The sequence below is a fragment of the Acomys minous genome (assembly GCF_964271855.1).
Source record: "Acomys minous genome assembly, chromosome: 2".
Lineage (NCBI taxonomy): Eukaryota > Metazoa > Chordata > Mammalia > Rodentia > Muridae > Acomys > Acomys minous.
In genome coordinates, this window is record NC_140484.1 from 41,853,157 (window position 1) to 41,871,950 (window position 18,794).

Genomic DNA, 18,794 nt, shown 5'->3' on the forward strand with positions numbered 1-18,794 from the left:
CTGTTCAGTTCTAGCAGGTGAATGCATTCTGTGTAGAAGGCTTACCTTTGCTACTGCAAGTTCAGTAAAGCTGCAGGGAAGACAGAGGATGGCATATTCCAGCCTCATCCATCTGAATGCAACTACAGTAAAGCCAGTAGTAATCTTAGAGGCTCAGTGAGGAGGCTTGGCTAAGCCATGAGTGGGTCAGCCTACCTCCCCACTCCAGGTGGCTCTCACACTGACAAGCTTCGGATGATTAAACAGCTGTCAAATTCAGGAAGAGTCAGAGGCCAAGTGAAGGCTGTGGTTCTTTCAGAGTCTGGACCACATATTATTCTGAGGATTATCAGTTTTCAAACAATGACAACAAAATGAAGCCTTTTGGATCTGGTTGAAGAAACCTCTCAGATTGTTGTGATTTTGTTGTGGTTGGGGCTTTTTTTCTTTTTGTTCTCTTTTGGGAGGAAGGTTATAATGGCAAAGGAGAAAGAATGTGGTATAGGAGGAGGGTTGAATTGAGTCCCATTCTGTCTTTGATGCCTTCAGGAAGGTCGATCTCTCTCTGCTCCGCTCTGCACCATGCTGTGGTGGTGATTCCCTAAGTTCAAGAGAAATCTGTGAAGCTGCGCTGAGTTCTGTGGCAAGACCAGATGTGTACACCTATGGGAAAGAGAAACCTTCCTGCTGAATGACAGCCTTTTCTGTCTCTTACTGGAAATTTTTTAGGATAGCATGTAGCTCACATCTGCCATATTGCAGTCAAAACTCTACTCCTATTCCTGCTCTAAAACTACAATCCTTCCCCTTAGAGCATGCTTAGACAAGATGTGGGTGTTGCCTGGCCACTGCTTGACTTGAAGCGTGACCATGCCTTGTGTTATTTCCACTGCTCAAGTAGCCAGCAAGAGCTCTGGCTGCCATCCCAGGCAGGCTTGCCATGTGGAGTAAAGTAAACAGCTAGATTTTGTTCCACAGGAGAATATATTGACGAGCAAGGCCGCTGCCAAACCTGTGAAGCCTCATGTGCCAAGTGCTGGGGACCGACTCAGGAAGACTGTACCAGCTGCCCCATAACAAGGTGAGTGATTCTTAGTACTTCCTTGGCTAGGGTGTAGAGACGATATGCTAACCACCTTAGTGGCACTTAATGGGTCTGCTGAACACAGGACCCAAACTCCTTCCCATGACACAGATACTCCTGATGGTCTGGCCACAGCCCACCTTTGTAGCATCCTCCCACATGAGATCCAATACCCTTGGCAAAGACTGATTTCTTAAATGCTGGAAGAGCTATCTTGTTAATTAAAATGGTACCTTTGATGTCACTGTTGACCAGTATAATTCCACATACTACACACTCATCCCTAGAACAGCATTTCCATTTTCTGATTTAAAAGAGTATATATATATATATATATATATATATATATATATATATATATATATATATATATATATACGCACGCACACACACACACACACATTTCTATGATCAGTTCAACTACTGTATAAAGGCATTTCTGACCACTTTCCAGTAGAATTAGCCTCCCTCCCTTAAAAAAATATTACATTTGTTAATTCATTATTTATTTATGCATATTATTTATGTTAATTTATCTGTTAATTCATTATTTATTTGTATATCCGTGCATACATGTTGGCTACAACATGTGTATGGATATCATAGGACAAATTATGGGAGCCTAACATGGGAGTCCTAGAGATCCAACTCAGGTCATCATCGCCTAATCCTTTATGATCTTCTGCTCTATAGGCACACCTTTCAGAGCAAGTGTAGTCTTCAGGGACATCTGGAAGACATCTGTTTACAAATGCATGTCTCCATTAGAGATCTCACATTTGCATCCCCTTTCCTAATAGAGTGCAAGGACAGCTGGAGGGATCAATACATGCCCAAATGGAAACAGGAAGCAATGGAATGAGTGGCACTGCTAATCTAAAGGACATCTCCAACAGAGAGAACTGAACACCTGATATATTTTTATTCGATGCTTCTCTGATCTAGCACTTAATACGTGGGAGCCTCTGGGTGCATGAATGAGTGACCTCATCCATGCTCAGCTAAACATGTTAGAAACTGAGTCTCTCTCGAGACAAGCTGGATGAGGATGCTGTCACAGGGAGCGGGGGTGCTTCACAACCCTATAGAGACACTCTCTCTGCAAAGGGGGTCATTCTGTCCTCATTCTTCCTCGGGGCTGTGACAGCCCTGTGAGCAGGTGCTGTGCTATATTTATTTCATTATTCTCCACCGTGATCAGCACGCAGCAACAGTTTTATAACCATTTGCTTGTTGCACTGTGTCTTGTCAAGACCATGGGCTTGACTGTCAGAATACCAGAACTTCTCAGAATGGGGAGGCAAATAATAAGGACCAAGGCCCAAAGGAAGGATGGAAGGGAGAGAAGAAAGATGAAGGGAGGCAAAGAAAGAGGGAAAGAATAGAAACTTCAAGGATTCCCAGAGCTCACTATGAAAAGGTTAAAGAAATTTAATGTTTTACTGATTTTTATAATATATTGTCTCACTTTCATCAATTATCCTAATAACATTATTCACAGGAAATTTTTCCAGAATCCAGGTTCTCATGGTTTTTTTTTTTTTTTTTTTTTGGTCATTTGTAACATTTCCTTTGCCTTGTTTGTTTGTTTTGCCTTTCCTAACTGTGATAGTTTTGAACATTGAATAGGCCTGTTGTATTCAAGTTTTAATATGATTATTTCTCTTTTTAAATTATTTCTTTTAACAAAATAAATTCTTTTAGAATGCCATACAATTTAGTTGAATCATATTCACTCCATCCTCCTACTCCTCCCAGACTTAGCCCTCAACTTTGTGACTTTTTTTTTTCTACCCATCAAGTCCAATTAGTGCTGCCCATATATCTTGGATGTGTGGCCTTCTGCTGGAGTGTGGTCAACATTCTTAAAGAAATATGGCATCCTTTCCCAGTAGCTCAGTTGCCAATATCTCCTCAACTAGAGGTGGGACTTTATGTTGACTTCGCCTATCCATGCTGAGATTTTTGTCTTCATTTTATGTGCAATGATGTATGAACCTTGGAAGGAGGGGTTGTGATATAGATGTCCCACATGGGGATGAGCATTCTGCAGCCTCTTATTTTCTGTACCTTGGCTAATTGTGGGTTTCTGGATGCGGATGCTATCACAAGGGCAGGAGGCGGGGGGGTGCCGGGTGCTTTGCAACCCTATTGAGATACTCTCTCTGCACAGAGGTTATTCTGTCTTTATTCTTCCTCAGGGCTGTAGGAAACTAACACAGTAATGATGTGTTTTCTTATGACTGTTTCAAAAGATCATTGGTGTTATTTATTTACTCACCCCTATATTCCCTCCTCTACCCTGTCCTCCCATTAATGACTCAAATTTAACCCCTTCTATTCCAATAATCTCCTTTGAGCCTATATGCCATTTATTTCTATCTTCCCTTCCTTGGACCTCCACATCATGGCCCTTTACTAATTTCTAGACCTCTATGGGTATTATGAATGAAGCAAACATATCTGAAAAATTGAAGCTAATATCCACAAATGAGAGAAAACATATAATGTTTGCCTTTCTAAGTCTGGATTACTTCATTCAGAATTATTTTTCCATATTACAATTTCATTTTGCTTCAATCAAAAGGGCTAAACTCCAAAGAACAAATGATGAAAATGCTGGTAACCATGAAAGGAAAGTATATTTACTTACTGCTAGTGAGACTAGGGCAGTCACTGTGAAAATCAGTATGGCTGTTTCTCAAAAAGCTAGAAATAGCTCCATCACATGATCCATTCTTGGGCATATACTCAAAGGATTCTATATCTTATAACAGAGATATCTGCTCATCAATGTTCATTGCTGCAAGGAAATCAACCTAGATGTTCACCAACTGATGAATGGATAATGAAATACGTCACACTTATGCAATGAAATATTATTTAGCCATTAATAAAAATGAAATTGCCTTTTTAAATGATCTACTTATTTATATTTTTTGAAAGTTTCATACATGTATATAATGAACTTTAGTCCATTTCACTCCACTGCTCCTTTTCTTTTCCCTTATTTCTCCCATTGAAACACTTCTTCTCAAAAGTCTTCTTTTTTCGTGTGTGTGTGTGTGTGTGTGTGTGTGTGTGTGTGTGTGTGACTCACAGAGTTTAAATGAGGTTGCCATCATGGATATGAATGGAAAGTCATTTATTGTAGCATGGAAAAGTGCACGTTATCAGTGGCCACACCACTGAAGAAAAGGATAACCCTTCCTCCAGTCACCATGAACTGTCAATAGCCCCATGAAGATGAAGAGAAGGGCTTCATGAGCCCTTTATTCATCCATATTGAAATGTTGAGAGACCCAGTCTTTTGCAGGTCTCTTGTAGTTGACCACAGCTGTAGTAAAGTCATGAGTGTACTGGCCATGTGATGTGCAGAAGATACTGATTCAGATCCATCTTCCCCAATTCCTTTCTGCTCTTTCTTCCATCATGGTCCTTGAGCCTTTGTAGGAGAGTTATTTAGATGCCCCATTTAGGGCAAAGTCATTTATTCTCTGTGATTTGACAAGATGTCTCTGAATCAACTGTTATCTAAAAGATCTCCTCTAAAGAGTAAGAGCTGAAATAATCTGCAGGTGTGAAGATAAGTATTTAGAAGGCAGGTTGATATTAGGTCCATTTAGCAAAATAATAATAGTATGCTGTCCAAATGCCCTATCACTTCCCTAGCTTTTGGTTCTTAGCCAGGTTTATAGTACCAGGTATGCATTCCTTTGTGTGGTGCAGGCCTTAAATCCAATCAGAAAACAATCACTTACCCTTATAACATTCATACCACCATTGCACCAACAGGCATGTTTTGCCAGGCTAGTAATTATTATAGCTGGCAGGCTTCAAAGTTACGTGGACTGTTGATGACTTTTCCAGTGAGAAGCCACACAACTATTTTCTACACATTTCTAAAGATTAAACCTCTAAATATAAACTTCAAAGCATACTTAAGACATACATAAAGATGTTAACAAAACAAAGTCCTGTTTCTTCTTCTAACCCCCATTTGTATTACTAGGAGTAATTAAACGGCCTTGCATGCTTGAACATCTTTGAACATTTGTCTAATGAGGCAGTTATAATCACCCAGTGTACATGGGAGAAATCATAGTTGTCCTTAGCAAAATAGAAATGAAAAATGAGAAAACAATTCTACCACCATACATTAATGAGTTTAAAAAAAAATCTAGACACAGAGGCAACCATGACAATGAAGGCAAGGCAGGATGATCCCAGGTTTGACGTCCAGCCTGACTACACACTGAGACCCTGTCTCAGAAAGAGAAACAAGAAATCTAGGCCCGTTGCTACAAAATGAGAAGTAACACTACTACACTTTTGTGGTTTTGTCTGTAGAGTATACTATTAGCTTTTGAATAAAGGAAAGTACGCACATGAATCTTGAACCAGAGTAACTTTCTAAGAAAGTGCTGTTCCTGGGAGCAATTTCTTCTTATTGCTGTAAGCATTCTTCCCTCCCCTGCTGCTTTCTTCTTTGATGTTAGCTATGCACACACGTCCAAGAAAGGGTAACATAGCGTGGCAATGAACTACTTGACTTCTTATTTTTCTGGTATTTTCCCTGAAGGCAGTTGAAAAGATGAAACAGAAGAAATTATCTGGAAAGAAGGTGATATTGACTTATTTGTTCTTGAGAAAAATGGCAAAGTATTTTCCAAAATGTTTCCTGGATCAGTGTCTTGGCTCATTTGTAGCTGCTATAACACAATACTTGAGACTGGATAAATTATAAACAGTGTGTTATTGGGGACTGAGAGATATTTGTACATGGCACTGGCCTCTAGTGAAGGCCTTGGCACTGGGTCACCCCACTGCTGAAGGTGGAAGGCAAGAGAAGGTGACAGTGAGAGATCAAAAGGAAGAAAGACCTGCTTTTATAGCTAACTTGTGCCGATATCACAGCATCAATTCAGCTATTGTGTAAGATTCCTCACTGCCTGGTCCCCTCATATTAAACCCTACTTTACAACACTGTCACCTTGTATATATGTTTTGTAGAACTCATCCAAGCTGTAGTGAGTGGAGTCCGGTCTATGCAAACCAGGGCAAATCACTTGTTTTATATTTAACTGAGGATAGATACAGAGTTAGCATCTCTTTAGGATACTGTCCCTGCCATTGAGGTCATAGTAACCAAGGGATGCTGACATAGCCAAAGCAAGAAAGAGTGAGGTAAATTAAACACCCTTAGATTTAAAGCAAGAGTTTGACCTGTAAAGAGGTAGACATTTGCCAGATGCTGGAGATACAGCAGGCAAAGCTTCTGCCCAGCCATGGGAGAAAGTTGGCTTGGGTGAAATAGTTGAGTCTCTCTTATCCCAACCTTATATTTCCTGATGATGTTTCCTCTTGTTTAAAACTAACTGGAGACCAGTGGGGATTTTACCTCACAAATGAGGATAGTTGATGACCCTGAGATAGAATTTTTAGTAGACTCATTTCTACAACAAAACAAGATGGAAAGCAGTGAGAATGGATCTGGACTGGGTACAGGGAAGAAGATAACCCAGAGAGCAAATCTCTGAGCTTTTTCTGGTTCTTAAGCCACTGGATCCCTTTAGTTCCTGGAAAATGAAGATGGTCTTCAAACACTTTCACCTGTGAGACATTAATGGCTTGCTTCAAAGCTTAATGAGTAAATTCTTGGAAAGAAAAAAAGCCTGAGCAGACATTAACAACTGTTGAAGCTGAGTGATACATTTGTTGACTGGGGGATAATTATCATTTATATATACTATATATACTTTATATCTGTTTAAATTTTTCTACATTTTTTTAAATTTAAAAACTTAACTCTGAAGTTGTCTTATTTAAAACCAACAAAAACTAACTAAATAATATAGATTCAGAGTCCCACTCTTTAGGTTAGGTTGGCTGGAACTCACTGGGTAGCCCATGTCTGTCTCAAACTCATAGCAATCCTCCTGCCTCAACTCCTCCAGTGATAAGATAAGAGGTATAAATCAACTTCATGCCCTATGGATTCTCTTTGCATTTCCAATAACCTTTTGTGTAGCTCCTTTAAAATGCTTGAAACATGAAACAAGAGGCCCTCATCACTGTGTGTAAGATGTACAGCTCTAAAATGCTGTGGCCTTCTTTGCCTAAGCCCACTTCCTAGCCCAATCTTGAAGGAGTACAGGGTAAATAAAACTAAATTAAATCATTTAAAGCATCTAGAAGTTACCTTTGCTCTTATAGAGCCTTAAACATTTTAACTGACCTGTTTCAATGAAAATAGAGGGAGAAAAGACTTTTTATCAAGTTTTATTCCATTAAAAAAGCCAGTGCCATCCCAGGAATAAGTTTCTGGAGGTTTCCACCTACCGTGTTGTGTAATAGCCAGTGTGGTGAGAGGTAGTACAGAGAAAGAGCTTTTCCTTCTTTTTGCTGCTCCCTTCAGCTCCTAGAACTGTTAGAACGTTTATATCCTTGTAGACATGGTCTGCATTCAATTAGCCTTATAACCAACAGGACTAAGTACCACTCTAGAAGTCATCGCGTGCATTAGGCCAAAAGATATTGTGTTAAATGACATTAGTCATACTCGGAAAGACAAATACTGCATATTTTTACATTTGTATGATGAGAGTAAAACTAGTCAAATTAAATGTAGACTAGTGTTATAGAGATGAGGAGGGATCGGGCGGAGGAGGTGGTAAATAGGACAGAGAATAATTGGGTAACAGAGAAAAGGAGGACAAATGGGCATCCCACAGCACAGGAGGGCCACTGGGGATTCCAATTCCCAATTGTAGATTTTATGAAGATTCAGGGTAGAGCAGCTTGAGGGTTCCAACCATAAAGAAATGATAAGGAGGTAGATATGGTGAATGCCCTGATGAATGTGCTGAAATAACACATTATGCTTCATTCATATGGACATGTGCATTATCAAGCAAAATTATAAATAATGAGCAAATAATGAAAAGCTTTTTAAATGTGTGCTCTCTGGATCAGCAATGTTACCACTAGAAAAACTGTCAGAAATGCACATTTCCAATCCTTTTCTTGAGCTCAGCTGAATTAGAAAGTCTGGAAGTAGGACCCTGGCTCACTTCTGTTCATATTTACCTATCTGGTTCCTACAGTTATTTCATCAACATTTTGTATTTTTCCAAGTAGAATGCTTGGGTTCGGTTGACTTGATCCCATCTGCTCTTATGATTACTCTGCAGAAAATGATGAAACCCAAACACAAAAATATTGGCAGTGGCGTCATGATATAGATTGTACACATATATAGGCAAAGGTTTTAGAGGCTCACTTTGTGACATTGTGCCAGGCTTTTGGGGGTGTTTGCAAGCACGATCAAGAAAAGAGGTCATAGGATTCCATATGTAAGCAAATAAAATTCCAGTTCATTGGTTGGGAGTAACGTGCATAAGGCAACTTTGTGGGCAGCATCTGACCTTCAGAATAGTGCTGCATTATACTGTTCTGGTGCACTCAGACATGACACAACCCTTGTCAAATGTGGGCATGCTGATAACTGAAGAAAAAATACTTTCTCCAAGGACTCTGGATCCAGAGGCCCACTTTAGCTCCTGAAAGTCAGAGATGACATCTGACTGGCTGGATTTGGTGGAGCCTTCAATACAGCCTTAATTTGTGTGGGCACCAATTAGCTTTTATTTGGGAGAAGATTCAAGATCAGATCCTTAGCCAGTTTCTGGTTTGCCTGCTGTTGGACCCACATCTCGGGCCAAGGATGGGTATGTGACTAATATCTCACAGGCTCTGAGATGATCGGCCCCAGGCATCACTCTTGTTTCTGGAACAATGAGACCAAATCTATAGGGTGAAAAATGCACACCACATGTTCTGACTCTTGGGCCCTTCCGAAGTGACCCAGTTGAATTCTAACAGCTTGCATTTTCTCCAGGGTTTTGGATGATGGCCGCTGTGTTTTGAACTGTCCCTCGAGGAAGTTTGAATTTAAGAAGCAATGCCTTCCGTGCCACCATACTTGCCAAGGATGCCAAGGAAGTGGGCCTTCCAACTGCACCTCCTGTATGGCAGGTGAGGGCAATTGCTGCTGACTCTGCCACGAACTCAGTCTGTTCTCTCAAAAGCCAGCCTTTGGTTTGGCTCAGAAGCCTGTGATAAGGCCGAAGTTGAGAGCAGCCAGCCATTCATCAAAGCACCAGCACAACCTGAAGGCTCAGTTGCTGCCAGGACACAAAAATCTTGTTCACATAATCTCACATGTTGACTCACTGCCCCTAAGGAGATGAGAGAAATGAAAAGAGGTCTTCTCAGGAAAGCAAAACAAAAGAGTATTAAGTGTGTTGTCAAGCATGACACCCACAGTAAAGCCAAGCTTTGTTGTGGTAGACCTGAAAAGCTAGCGAGTTAAGCAAGACACATATGTCTCTAAAATGAATGACGCATCCGAGGTTAAACCAGGTCTCAGAGCCGAGGTATGCCATTTAGACGGCAAGGTAATCATTTACTCATGACACAATGTGACCTTTTGGGTCCAGTCTGAGGTACTCTCAGAGTATCTGCAAAACTGGGGTGTAGGCCATGTCCTCCAAGTTCCTCTGTGGTTTAACCTTTGACACTGCTCCTGCCTTGTTTCATATGCCTGCCCTCTATTTTGACTTCATATGAACTACAACCACATTATTTTGCCTATACAGGAGAGTTTAGATGTGAGACAAATCCAAGTTTTGCGCAATTTTAAAGAAAAATGTGGGCTCCTGGTGACTGGTGAGAAGCTGGGTGTGAGGCTGTGCTGGGCTCATATTTCCTAATGATTTTGCAGGCTGAAGTTTCTCCACAATCCCTACCGTGTCCAGTCAGTTGTCTCACTGACCCTGAGGTGCTTGTTACCATCACATCCATCATAATTATATCATTTGTCTAGTGAAAGAGACCTACTTGTGTTCATTCTTGCTTACAATAAAGCCAAGAAAATGAAAAATATCAATATCTGGGGTTAGCAAAAATACAGAATATTGGAGCCCTGTGCTCCCATGTCACTTTGGGGCGGGAGGTTTCAAGACAGGGTTTCTTTGTGTAGCTTTAGCTATCCTGGACTAGCTTTATAGACCAGGCCGGCCTCGAACTCACAGAGATCCACTTGCCTCTGCCTCTCTGAGTGCTGGGATTACAGGCGTGTAATCTGCACCTGGCCACCTTGTCAATCTTAATATCTGTCTTGTCCTTAAAAGCTCTATGCCGAGAGGAGCAGTGACTGGTTTCTACCCTGTTTTCTGCTGGGTCTGAACAGGAGGCACTATCTGGCATGCAGACTGTGCACACACGGCAGGTAATGGAGGGAGAGTGCCTGGCTCAGGAGGAACAGCTCCAAGACTAGCGGCCAGGAAATGCACAGCTGTCCCACCATCCTAGATGTTTGTGTGTTTGTGACAAGAGTTCCTGTATCCAGGATGGCCTCAAACTCACTATTTAGCTGAGGATAACCTTGAGCTTCTGGTCTTCCTGCCCTTACCTCCCAAATGCTGGATTATAGGTATGCATCTCCACGTCTGGCTTTATGCAGTACTGGGGTTCAACCCTTAAGGCCATACACATGCTAAGCAAGTAGCTTATAATTGAGTGACATCTCCAAACCCCACCCCAGCTTTCCTACTAACTAAAGACACTAAAATAGTTACTTTAAGCCTCTACTTATTTAAAAAAAATATATTAGAAAGGACAAATGGGCATTTAGAATCACTTTCCCATCAAACACTCTATATCTCAACATATGTCACAAAATTAGAGCAACATTTAGATTCTACACAAATGTCAGATGATCTAAGCATCTTACTAAAACTAGCACCAGTCCACAAGAAAAGGACGTGGACATCTTTCCCACATTTTCTACACGGAGAGCTACATTTACTCTGTCATTGTAAAGATTAAATGTGTCCCTCCTTTGCACAAGTTACTGTTAGATGCAGTGGGGAACATCATTCACAGGCACAGGATGCTTGGGATGGTTAACCCTTTGCTAGCTTGACCTGATTGAGAAATGCCTAGCAGGTTAGTAAGGGAACTCTCTGATGTTTCTGTGATAGCATTTTCAGGGAGGATTAGCTAAGAGAGAAATCAGACCCTTAATGTACCACCCTGTAAGGCGGGGCAGATGAAGTGGCTGGAGGTTAGCATGGCAGTTCTTCTCGGCTCTGTAGCTTCCAGGAAGCAAGCATCTCGGCCCCATCATGCCCTCCTTGCTGTGATATGCTGCCTCCTTTGAAACTGCGAGTCAGGATAATTCTTCCATCCCCTTAAGTGTTTGTGTCAGGTATTTCTGTCACTGCAATAAAAATAAAATAAGAACTGACTCACTGTCAGTGAGTTTATAGCATAATGAGGAGGCTTGTCCTCACATAGTGAACAATTAAAAAACTATCAGATAAGGACCAATGAGCAGTCAACAGGCTGCCACAGATAATTTCCATATGTGATGAGCAGAGCTTTCCTGTAGAGGGTAACTGTTTGCCAAGCCTTTATTTAACATGTTCTTTGCACGACGAAAGCTCAGACTAACACAGCAAGGCTAGCCTGTGCCTTCAGGTTACTGTGCTGAAGAAGAATGCTTCACAGCAAGGAATTCCACAAAGGAAGCTTTAATGAAAGGCTGAAGAGTCAGCAAGCTCGTGTGGGTTGGTCCAACTTTATGCCTGCTTTCCGTTTCTGTCCTTGCGGCAAGGGACTGGTCCTGTCTTTATCCACACACTCAGCATCCTTGCAGCCCGAAGGTCAGGAGTTCGAATCTCCATGTGGTGGCTCACTAGTGGACACTAGACCTGGGGTATTCTAGGCAACACACATCATCTGTTCTTCAGAGGTGGGACCATGTGGGAAATCTGATTCTCAGGAGAAGGAGTAGATGGCTGCCGAGAGCACACTGAGTACTCCAACTCCTCAGAGCCAGGACTATGAGGCTCCTAGGTAGATATGTACTATTAATTTTAGTTTTTAAAAAATATTTGTGGTTATTTATAATCTTCTGTTACTGATCCTGGTATTTTTCTAACTGATTAGATTTTTCTATTCTCTCCAGGAATAAATTCCCAGGTTGTTCTCTCATGCTGGGAAATCGCTGGCTCTTTCCTTATAGAGCCCGGTGCTGACAGAAATAAAACCCTTAGGGATGACGTGGAAGTGTTTTTGACTGACAGTGGTGTCAATAGTGTTGTCCTTGGAACAATTAGTAGCTTTGCAAAAAAAAACCCCAGACCTTAGTCAGCACGCGCATGTGATTTTAATGGTGATTCCAAATCATCTCGAGTTTAAGCTTGGTCAAGTGTACCTGCCATGAGGCACATGGTCATTCTTACTGCATCTCTGTAATCCCCATGTCTGAGAGGGTCTACCTTTACCAAAAGGGGCCCTTGGGAGAGTTAAACACATTTTGAATTGTAGCTACCCACAGACCATGGTCTGTGGCTTTCCAATGACATCCCAAATAGTTGTTCACTCAAATATATAAAATCATGTAAAATGATTCCCTGAGAGGAAAAGTTTTCAACAATAAGGATATAGATATCGCACTTTTTATTAAATCCATTCTGATCCTTTTGGTCCACTAGGAACAAAAGCACTTCGCTGTTTCTCTTTTTTTAATAAAACATCCTGCATTATATGAGTTCCATGCTCGGTTTGCATTTTCTCTTTCCATGCCCCTCTAACTGGCCAGACAAGCATGGTCGGGAGCACTTCCTGTACCAGGGTGAGTGTCGGGAGAACTGCCCTGTGGGCCATTATCCTGCCAAGGAACATGTCTGCCTGCCCTGCCCAGACAACTGTGAGCTCTGTTACAACCAACATGTCTGCAATAGATGCGTGAGCGGCTACTTCATCGTGTCGACCAACCACAGCTGCCAGAAGCTGGAGTGTGGGCAAGGTGAGACTTCCCTAAGGTCTTGCTCAGCACCAAGAGGTGGGATGAGAGATTACACCGCTGGTCATCAAGGAGGCTTTGACTATCTTACTTTCAATTGTCACGGCGTTAATATGAACACTTAGAATGACTCTGAGTAACTCAGTTAGAAAGTGGGGCTGGGGAGGGGTACCTTCCCTTCCTTTCCCCCAGCCCCGCAATGTTTCCATGAATTTTCCCAGACAACAGAAAAAAGCTGAGGTCAAAATCTCAAAGTCTTGTCCAACAGTTTTCTCCCAAATTACTTGGTATGAGACCTTGGCCAAACCCAATCTCCTTTCTCAATGCCTCAGTGGCTTTACTTGTAAAGGAAGAAGAATAACACCAAGTAGGGTTGCCATGAGAAGCAGTCTACCAATATCTACTTGAAATTTTTGAATGCTCTGAATTTCTTTGTTATATTAGAAAATGATAAGTTTAGCACCATTGATGATGTTTGTTCTCTTATATGTAAGAACTCCTCGGCATAAGGATTATGGCTGGCCCATGGCTGAAGACAGGTTCAAGATATTTTAAATTAAGCACTCCTTTCTACTTCTCCTTCCCATTTACAGAGACAATATTTTTTTTTACTTTAAATATGTTTAGTAGGTCAGATGTAGAGTCTGTCCATTTATATAACTAATTCCACCTTTCCAGACACAGAACTGCCTTTTTTAATAAATCCAATCTACTAGCTTGACTTTAAAATTAGTTATATGGCCAATCATGATGGCTCATGGCTATAATCTCAGTACTCAGGAAATGAAGGCAACGAGTCTAAGGCAGCATAAGCTACATAGTGAGTTTCAGCTCATCCAGAGCTACATAGCAAGACCCTGTCTCAAAGAACAAAGTGAAGCAAGCAAGCAAGCAAGCAAGCAAGGAAACAAACAAAAAGACTCATTATATGGAATATAGTCTAAGCCTGTTGTACTTGTACCCACTTGAATGGTAGTCTGTTAAATTAATATAGGAATTTAAAGTACATGACATCCTTTTTCAAGATGGTTTGGGGCTTCAAAATTGTTCTGTGGTTCACTTAAAAATAAACCAAACATGACTTCATAGCAGTGAGCATATGTCCAGCCAGTGGGGTTAAGTTGTACTTTCCATTCCTCTCACCATACAGGTGAATTCCAGGATTCTGAGTATGAAGAATGCATGCCATGTGAGGAAGGATGTCTGGGATGCACTGTGGGTATGTCGTGTTCCTTTGTTACCTAAGCATTTAAGTAGCCGTGTCCTTTGTCACACATCCTGACTTTGCCGTTGCTTCAGCAAGGAGTCTTGTCATCAAGGTAATCATCAATGCCTCCCTCACTGTGCCGAGTACAGACAGCTTCACAGTGAAAGGATATTGGGAGGCAATAGTGTCAAGCTTGAGAAAGGATGGAGGTGTCTTCCCCTATGGTTGTTACATAGGTGATGGGGACACTTTTCAGCAATCATGTCTGAAGGTGCCTGACACTGCTGACAAGTAAATTCAAACAGAGAAATGCCTGTTGGGTCTAACTTATTCGGTGTGGGGAGCACAAACAATAGCAGGGAGAGATGGCCATCTCCTTTTGTAGACGTGGAGACTAGGACAATACGGTGATGGTGAAGTCAAGATTCCCATTACTCGAAGGAAAGCATGCATGATGTCTAGTTCAAGTCTGTGCTTCCCAGTCCTTCCTTTCATACTGCTGGTGAAGGAGGGGATGGGGTTGGTGTATAGCACATAACATCAGGGGGCTGGATGAAAACGTAAAATAGGGAGGCTACGATTCCAAGCCTGCACTTTCACGTAAGCCTAAGCAACATACAGAAAAGAGCATATAGGATCTGTGAAGGAAAATCCCAGCTGTAACAAACGTTCATGGAGTAACTTCTCTTTGTGGGGGCCTGTGGTGCCTCTAAAATGTCACTATGCACAGGTCACATGGGAAATTTGTCAAAATGCAGAGCAAGCTGTTCAGTGGGGCCTCTATAGTTGCTCCATAGAACACCTGCAAATTGTCAGATTCTACCACAGCAGAGTGGACCTTATTTTGGCCTTACCTACTAGACGTCTCTAATTAATTAACTGTTCTCATCAAACAATGCATCCCGGCCATGGTTTGCCCTCCCTCTACTCCTCCCAGCCTCCCCCAACACTTCCCCTCTCCTCTAGGTCCCCTCCCCCTTCGTTTCCTTTCAGAGAAGAGCAGTCCTCCCAGGGATATCAACCCAATAGAGCATCCCAAGACTCAATAAGACTAAGCATGTACTCTCATATCAAGGCTGGGGGAGGAGGAAAGGGTCTCAAGAGCAGGCAAAAGAGTCAGAAGCAGCCCCACTCTCGCTGATAGGAGTCCCACGAAAACACCAAGCTAACAACGGTAGCATATATGCAGAGGCCCTAGTGAGGACCCATGCAGGCTCTGTGACTGTCGCTTCAGTGTCCATGAGCCCCTGTGAGCCCTGCTTAGCTGATTCTGTAAGCTGTGCTCTCTTGGTGTCTGTGGCCCCTCTGGCTCCTACAATTCTTTGTTGACCTCTTTCATGACTCCCTTAATTCTTAAACATTATGCATGAGCTATAGTTTATCTGAGGCATTAGACACTTGAATAGCATTCTTCCGTGGATTGAGGAGATGAGACACAATAATATAGTAAAACTTCAGATGATGTAAGGGCGAAATTCTAAATACTCGGGAAGCAAAAGTAAATTCAAACACAAGTAATAAGAGCACTAAAACTAAAATGTCAACAACATATTTTTATACTTTGCTTGTGGATCTTTTAATTATGTATTCTTATGTTCTGCCTTTGCAGCTATATATATAAACTACAGTCTTTCTTGGGATGTCATAGGCAATTTTTCTGGCAGCAATGGCAAATATTCTGATGGTCCGGATTTTATTTTTTGTCCATTTCAGAGCTACTTCCCACTCAGCACCCTACCCTAGCTGGATTTCTTTTGCACCTTCACCTTTGTGTGCTGAGCACCCATGCCTATATCTCTGAGTATCACAGTGTGTGCATGTGGGGGGGGATGAATGCTTAGGTGTTGTAGGGTGGGGCACATCTTAAATATTTTTGCTCTCTTAGCTATATTCGGTGATGACAATAGAACAAATCCACTGAGTTAAACATAGAAAAATAGGGTTTTCTTCTACATCTTTACCACCCCGAAAAGAACATACCTTTGAGAACTCCTTTCAATTCAGATATCATCTTAAAAGGGATACAGTATTGTGTGACATTATTCTTTGGAAGAGTGAATCCACATCTGCTCATACCAAATAAGGAACTGACAGCAAACCAAAGTACAGATACCACCCAAGTGCAGCTCGGTAACCAATGAGTTTACTGGGGTTACTTGCAAGAGTATGGGTGAGGGGCTACTTACAAGAGCATAAATGACTCAAAGGCAGCTGCATCATCAACGTTGACCCCTGTAAGCCTGACAGTTGGAAAAATCTGGACCATACAGAACAAGCTGCAGGCAGCTCAACAGGTTGGAGGGGGTCCTTTCCTAGCTTCTCAGCTGCTCTGAGTCTTTTCTAGGCAGCTGGGTTTGTCTGGGAGCATTACGTCACCAGTCCTTTATATGTCCTTATACTCACATACCAACCAGGTACTCAAAACCCAGAGAGGCTACTGAACTGACAAATCAGTTTGATTCACTTTACAAAGTGCTATTGAAATATCCAACTCATTCCTTCATTTAGGAGACGTTAGCTCTCTGCTGTGTGCCAGGTGCTCACTATGGCACTGGGAATTAAAAGGTGACATGGCAGGCCCTTCGTAATAAAGCTGTGCCACGACAGAAATACCTGCAATGAAGGTCTCTACAAGGTTGGCCCAGGGCGGAGGGAGCTTCAAAGGGCAACAGGATCACTGGCAGAGGTGACAAGAACGTTCGAAATGCTGAGTTTTCACATCTTAAATTCTAACATTTCTCTTCATTTACAAAATTTCTATATAGTGGGTCTTATGTGCTCTTGAACTGATGTGGCTGATTTCAAGCATGACCTCATTTCTGAGTCCTTGTGGTCTCTCTGGTGGAATGATCCCGCTCCCCTCTCCCTTTCATGTGAAGGCTGCTAAGACGTTGGTGTAACATTTGGTATGTGCTTGCTTGAGGGCTTGCTTGAGAATAAACTCTTTGCCTTACTTTGTCTGCTCCCACAAGGAAAGCAGAGGGCCACGATCATAAAGCGAATATGCAAATGTCCCTCACTTGTGATGGCTTGGCTAGCAGTGTTCTGGCTCTACCATGGGGTGACAGTGACCTTAAGGTTTTAAATCGGGATCTTTTCCTGCATTGGCAATATGCATACAGAAGTTCCTCAAGTTCTTGGCAACAGCAAACCTCAGCTGCCAGGAGGCCACACACTCAAGTCAACAACCAATGCCATGAGCGTGCTGTGTGACCAATATACTGCATGAGATAAGCAATGTTTTATTACAAAATAATCTTGTGCTTCAGAGACTTGCTTAAGTGTAGACTAATGTGTTCGGGGGGAAAAAAAAAAAAATATATATATATATATATATATATATATATATATATATCAGAGAGAGAGAGAGAGAGAGAGAGAGAGAGAGAGAGAGAGAGAGAGAGAGAGAGCACCTAGGCCCTAGACTCAAGGAGATGCTATGATGTTTTGTAGGGAAAGAACATTAAATACACTTTCATCTTAACAGTATGTTCCATTGAGAATGAGTTTATCAGGACATAACTCAATCGTAAGTTAAAAACAAAAACAAAAACATATATGTAAACTTTTACTGGGTTGAATTTGAGGAGTTCTCAAGTTCAAACAGGAAGATGGCTCATGAGACTCAGAGCTTCAGAGCCCACGTTTTCTCTAATTAAATTGTGTATGCAGTCCAAGAAGAATAAAGAAGTCATACAATAAAAATGATTTTTTACAGAATATTAGAACAGAAAGATTTGATAAAAAGATGGTTTGTTGTATTTTGTAATTTTAAAAGCTAAGAATGTAAACTTTAAAAGATATGAATAACTTACCAAGATCTGCCCAAAATTCTTCTTGTGAAACAAAACATCATTGGAGACAATTTCTCTTTATTCCATCTTAACAATGCAGATTCTTTTTGAAGGGGTCTAGACAATCTCTGGAGGAATTAAGGACAAGTAAAAACAGACATTTGAGACATTTTATCTATGCTATGTCATAAACAGTTGTTGTGGATGCTAGGGGATAGTTTGAGAGTTTTGTACTCCTTTTTATGTGTTTAGATACATCAATATCTGTGTTTTACAACTGATAAAGGAGAACTTTATTTCCAGGTTGATGGGAATCTCAGCCAGCTCCAGGGAGGGCCTAGGCCTTGTCAGTTCAAGAAATGTATTCATAAAGGAAATGGAACACTAAGCCATGACCAAAAAGCAGTTGCTTTGTCTGATCATCTAGGATGGAGCCAAGGGTGCTTTTATCATTATGGAGTGAGATTTCTATTCTTTATCAGGCTATAAACAAACAATGTTTCTATTTTACTCTAAGAATAGTTGATGGCACATTCTCTCTCTTTCTAACAAGTATCTTCAGGTGATATTTTTCACAAAAGCAATCTGGGTGTGAGGGATTATCGTTTAACTATTTGAGGGTGAATAAATGGAATAAATTTGCCTGATGTTTTGAGCGATCCATCACAGTTTTAACTTAATGAATGCAGTAATAAGTATAATCTGAGATTTGAAGTCTATACCTATTTGTCCATTAACTTAACAATGGATTTTAATAAAATTGTATGAAGTGTTTACTCTCTTAAGTCATTAAAAAAAATCCCTGAATTTTGGCTTCAAAAGGCATAATAACAATCTACTAATATTTTTTGTTCT

General features: G+C 41.3%; 1 protein-coding gene across 3 annotated transcripts in view; it reads left to right on the forward strand.

Moving 5' to 3' along the window:
• PCSK5 (proprotein convertase subtilisin/kexin type 5) overlaps window positions 1–18,794 on the forward strand; it is a 440,201-nt gene that overhangs the window by 339,691 nt on the left and 81,716 nt on the right. For all 3 annotated transcript variants that reach the window (XM_084770008.1, XM_084770009.1, XM_084770010.1), the window contains exons 21-24: window positions 958–1,060; window positions 8,964–9,100; window positions 12,735–12,941; window positions 14,089–14,157. In XM_084770008.1, the coding sequence (XP_084626134.1) occupies window positions 958–1,060; window positions 8,964–9,100; window positions 12,735–12,941; window positions 14,089–14,157 (516 nt within the window). The remainder of the gene's footprint in view (window positions 1–957; window positions 1,061–8,963; window positions 9,101–12,734; window positions 12,942–14,088; window positions 14,158–18,794) is intronic.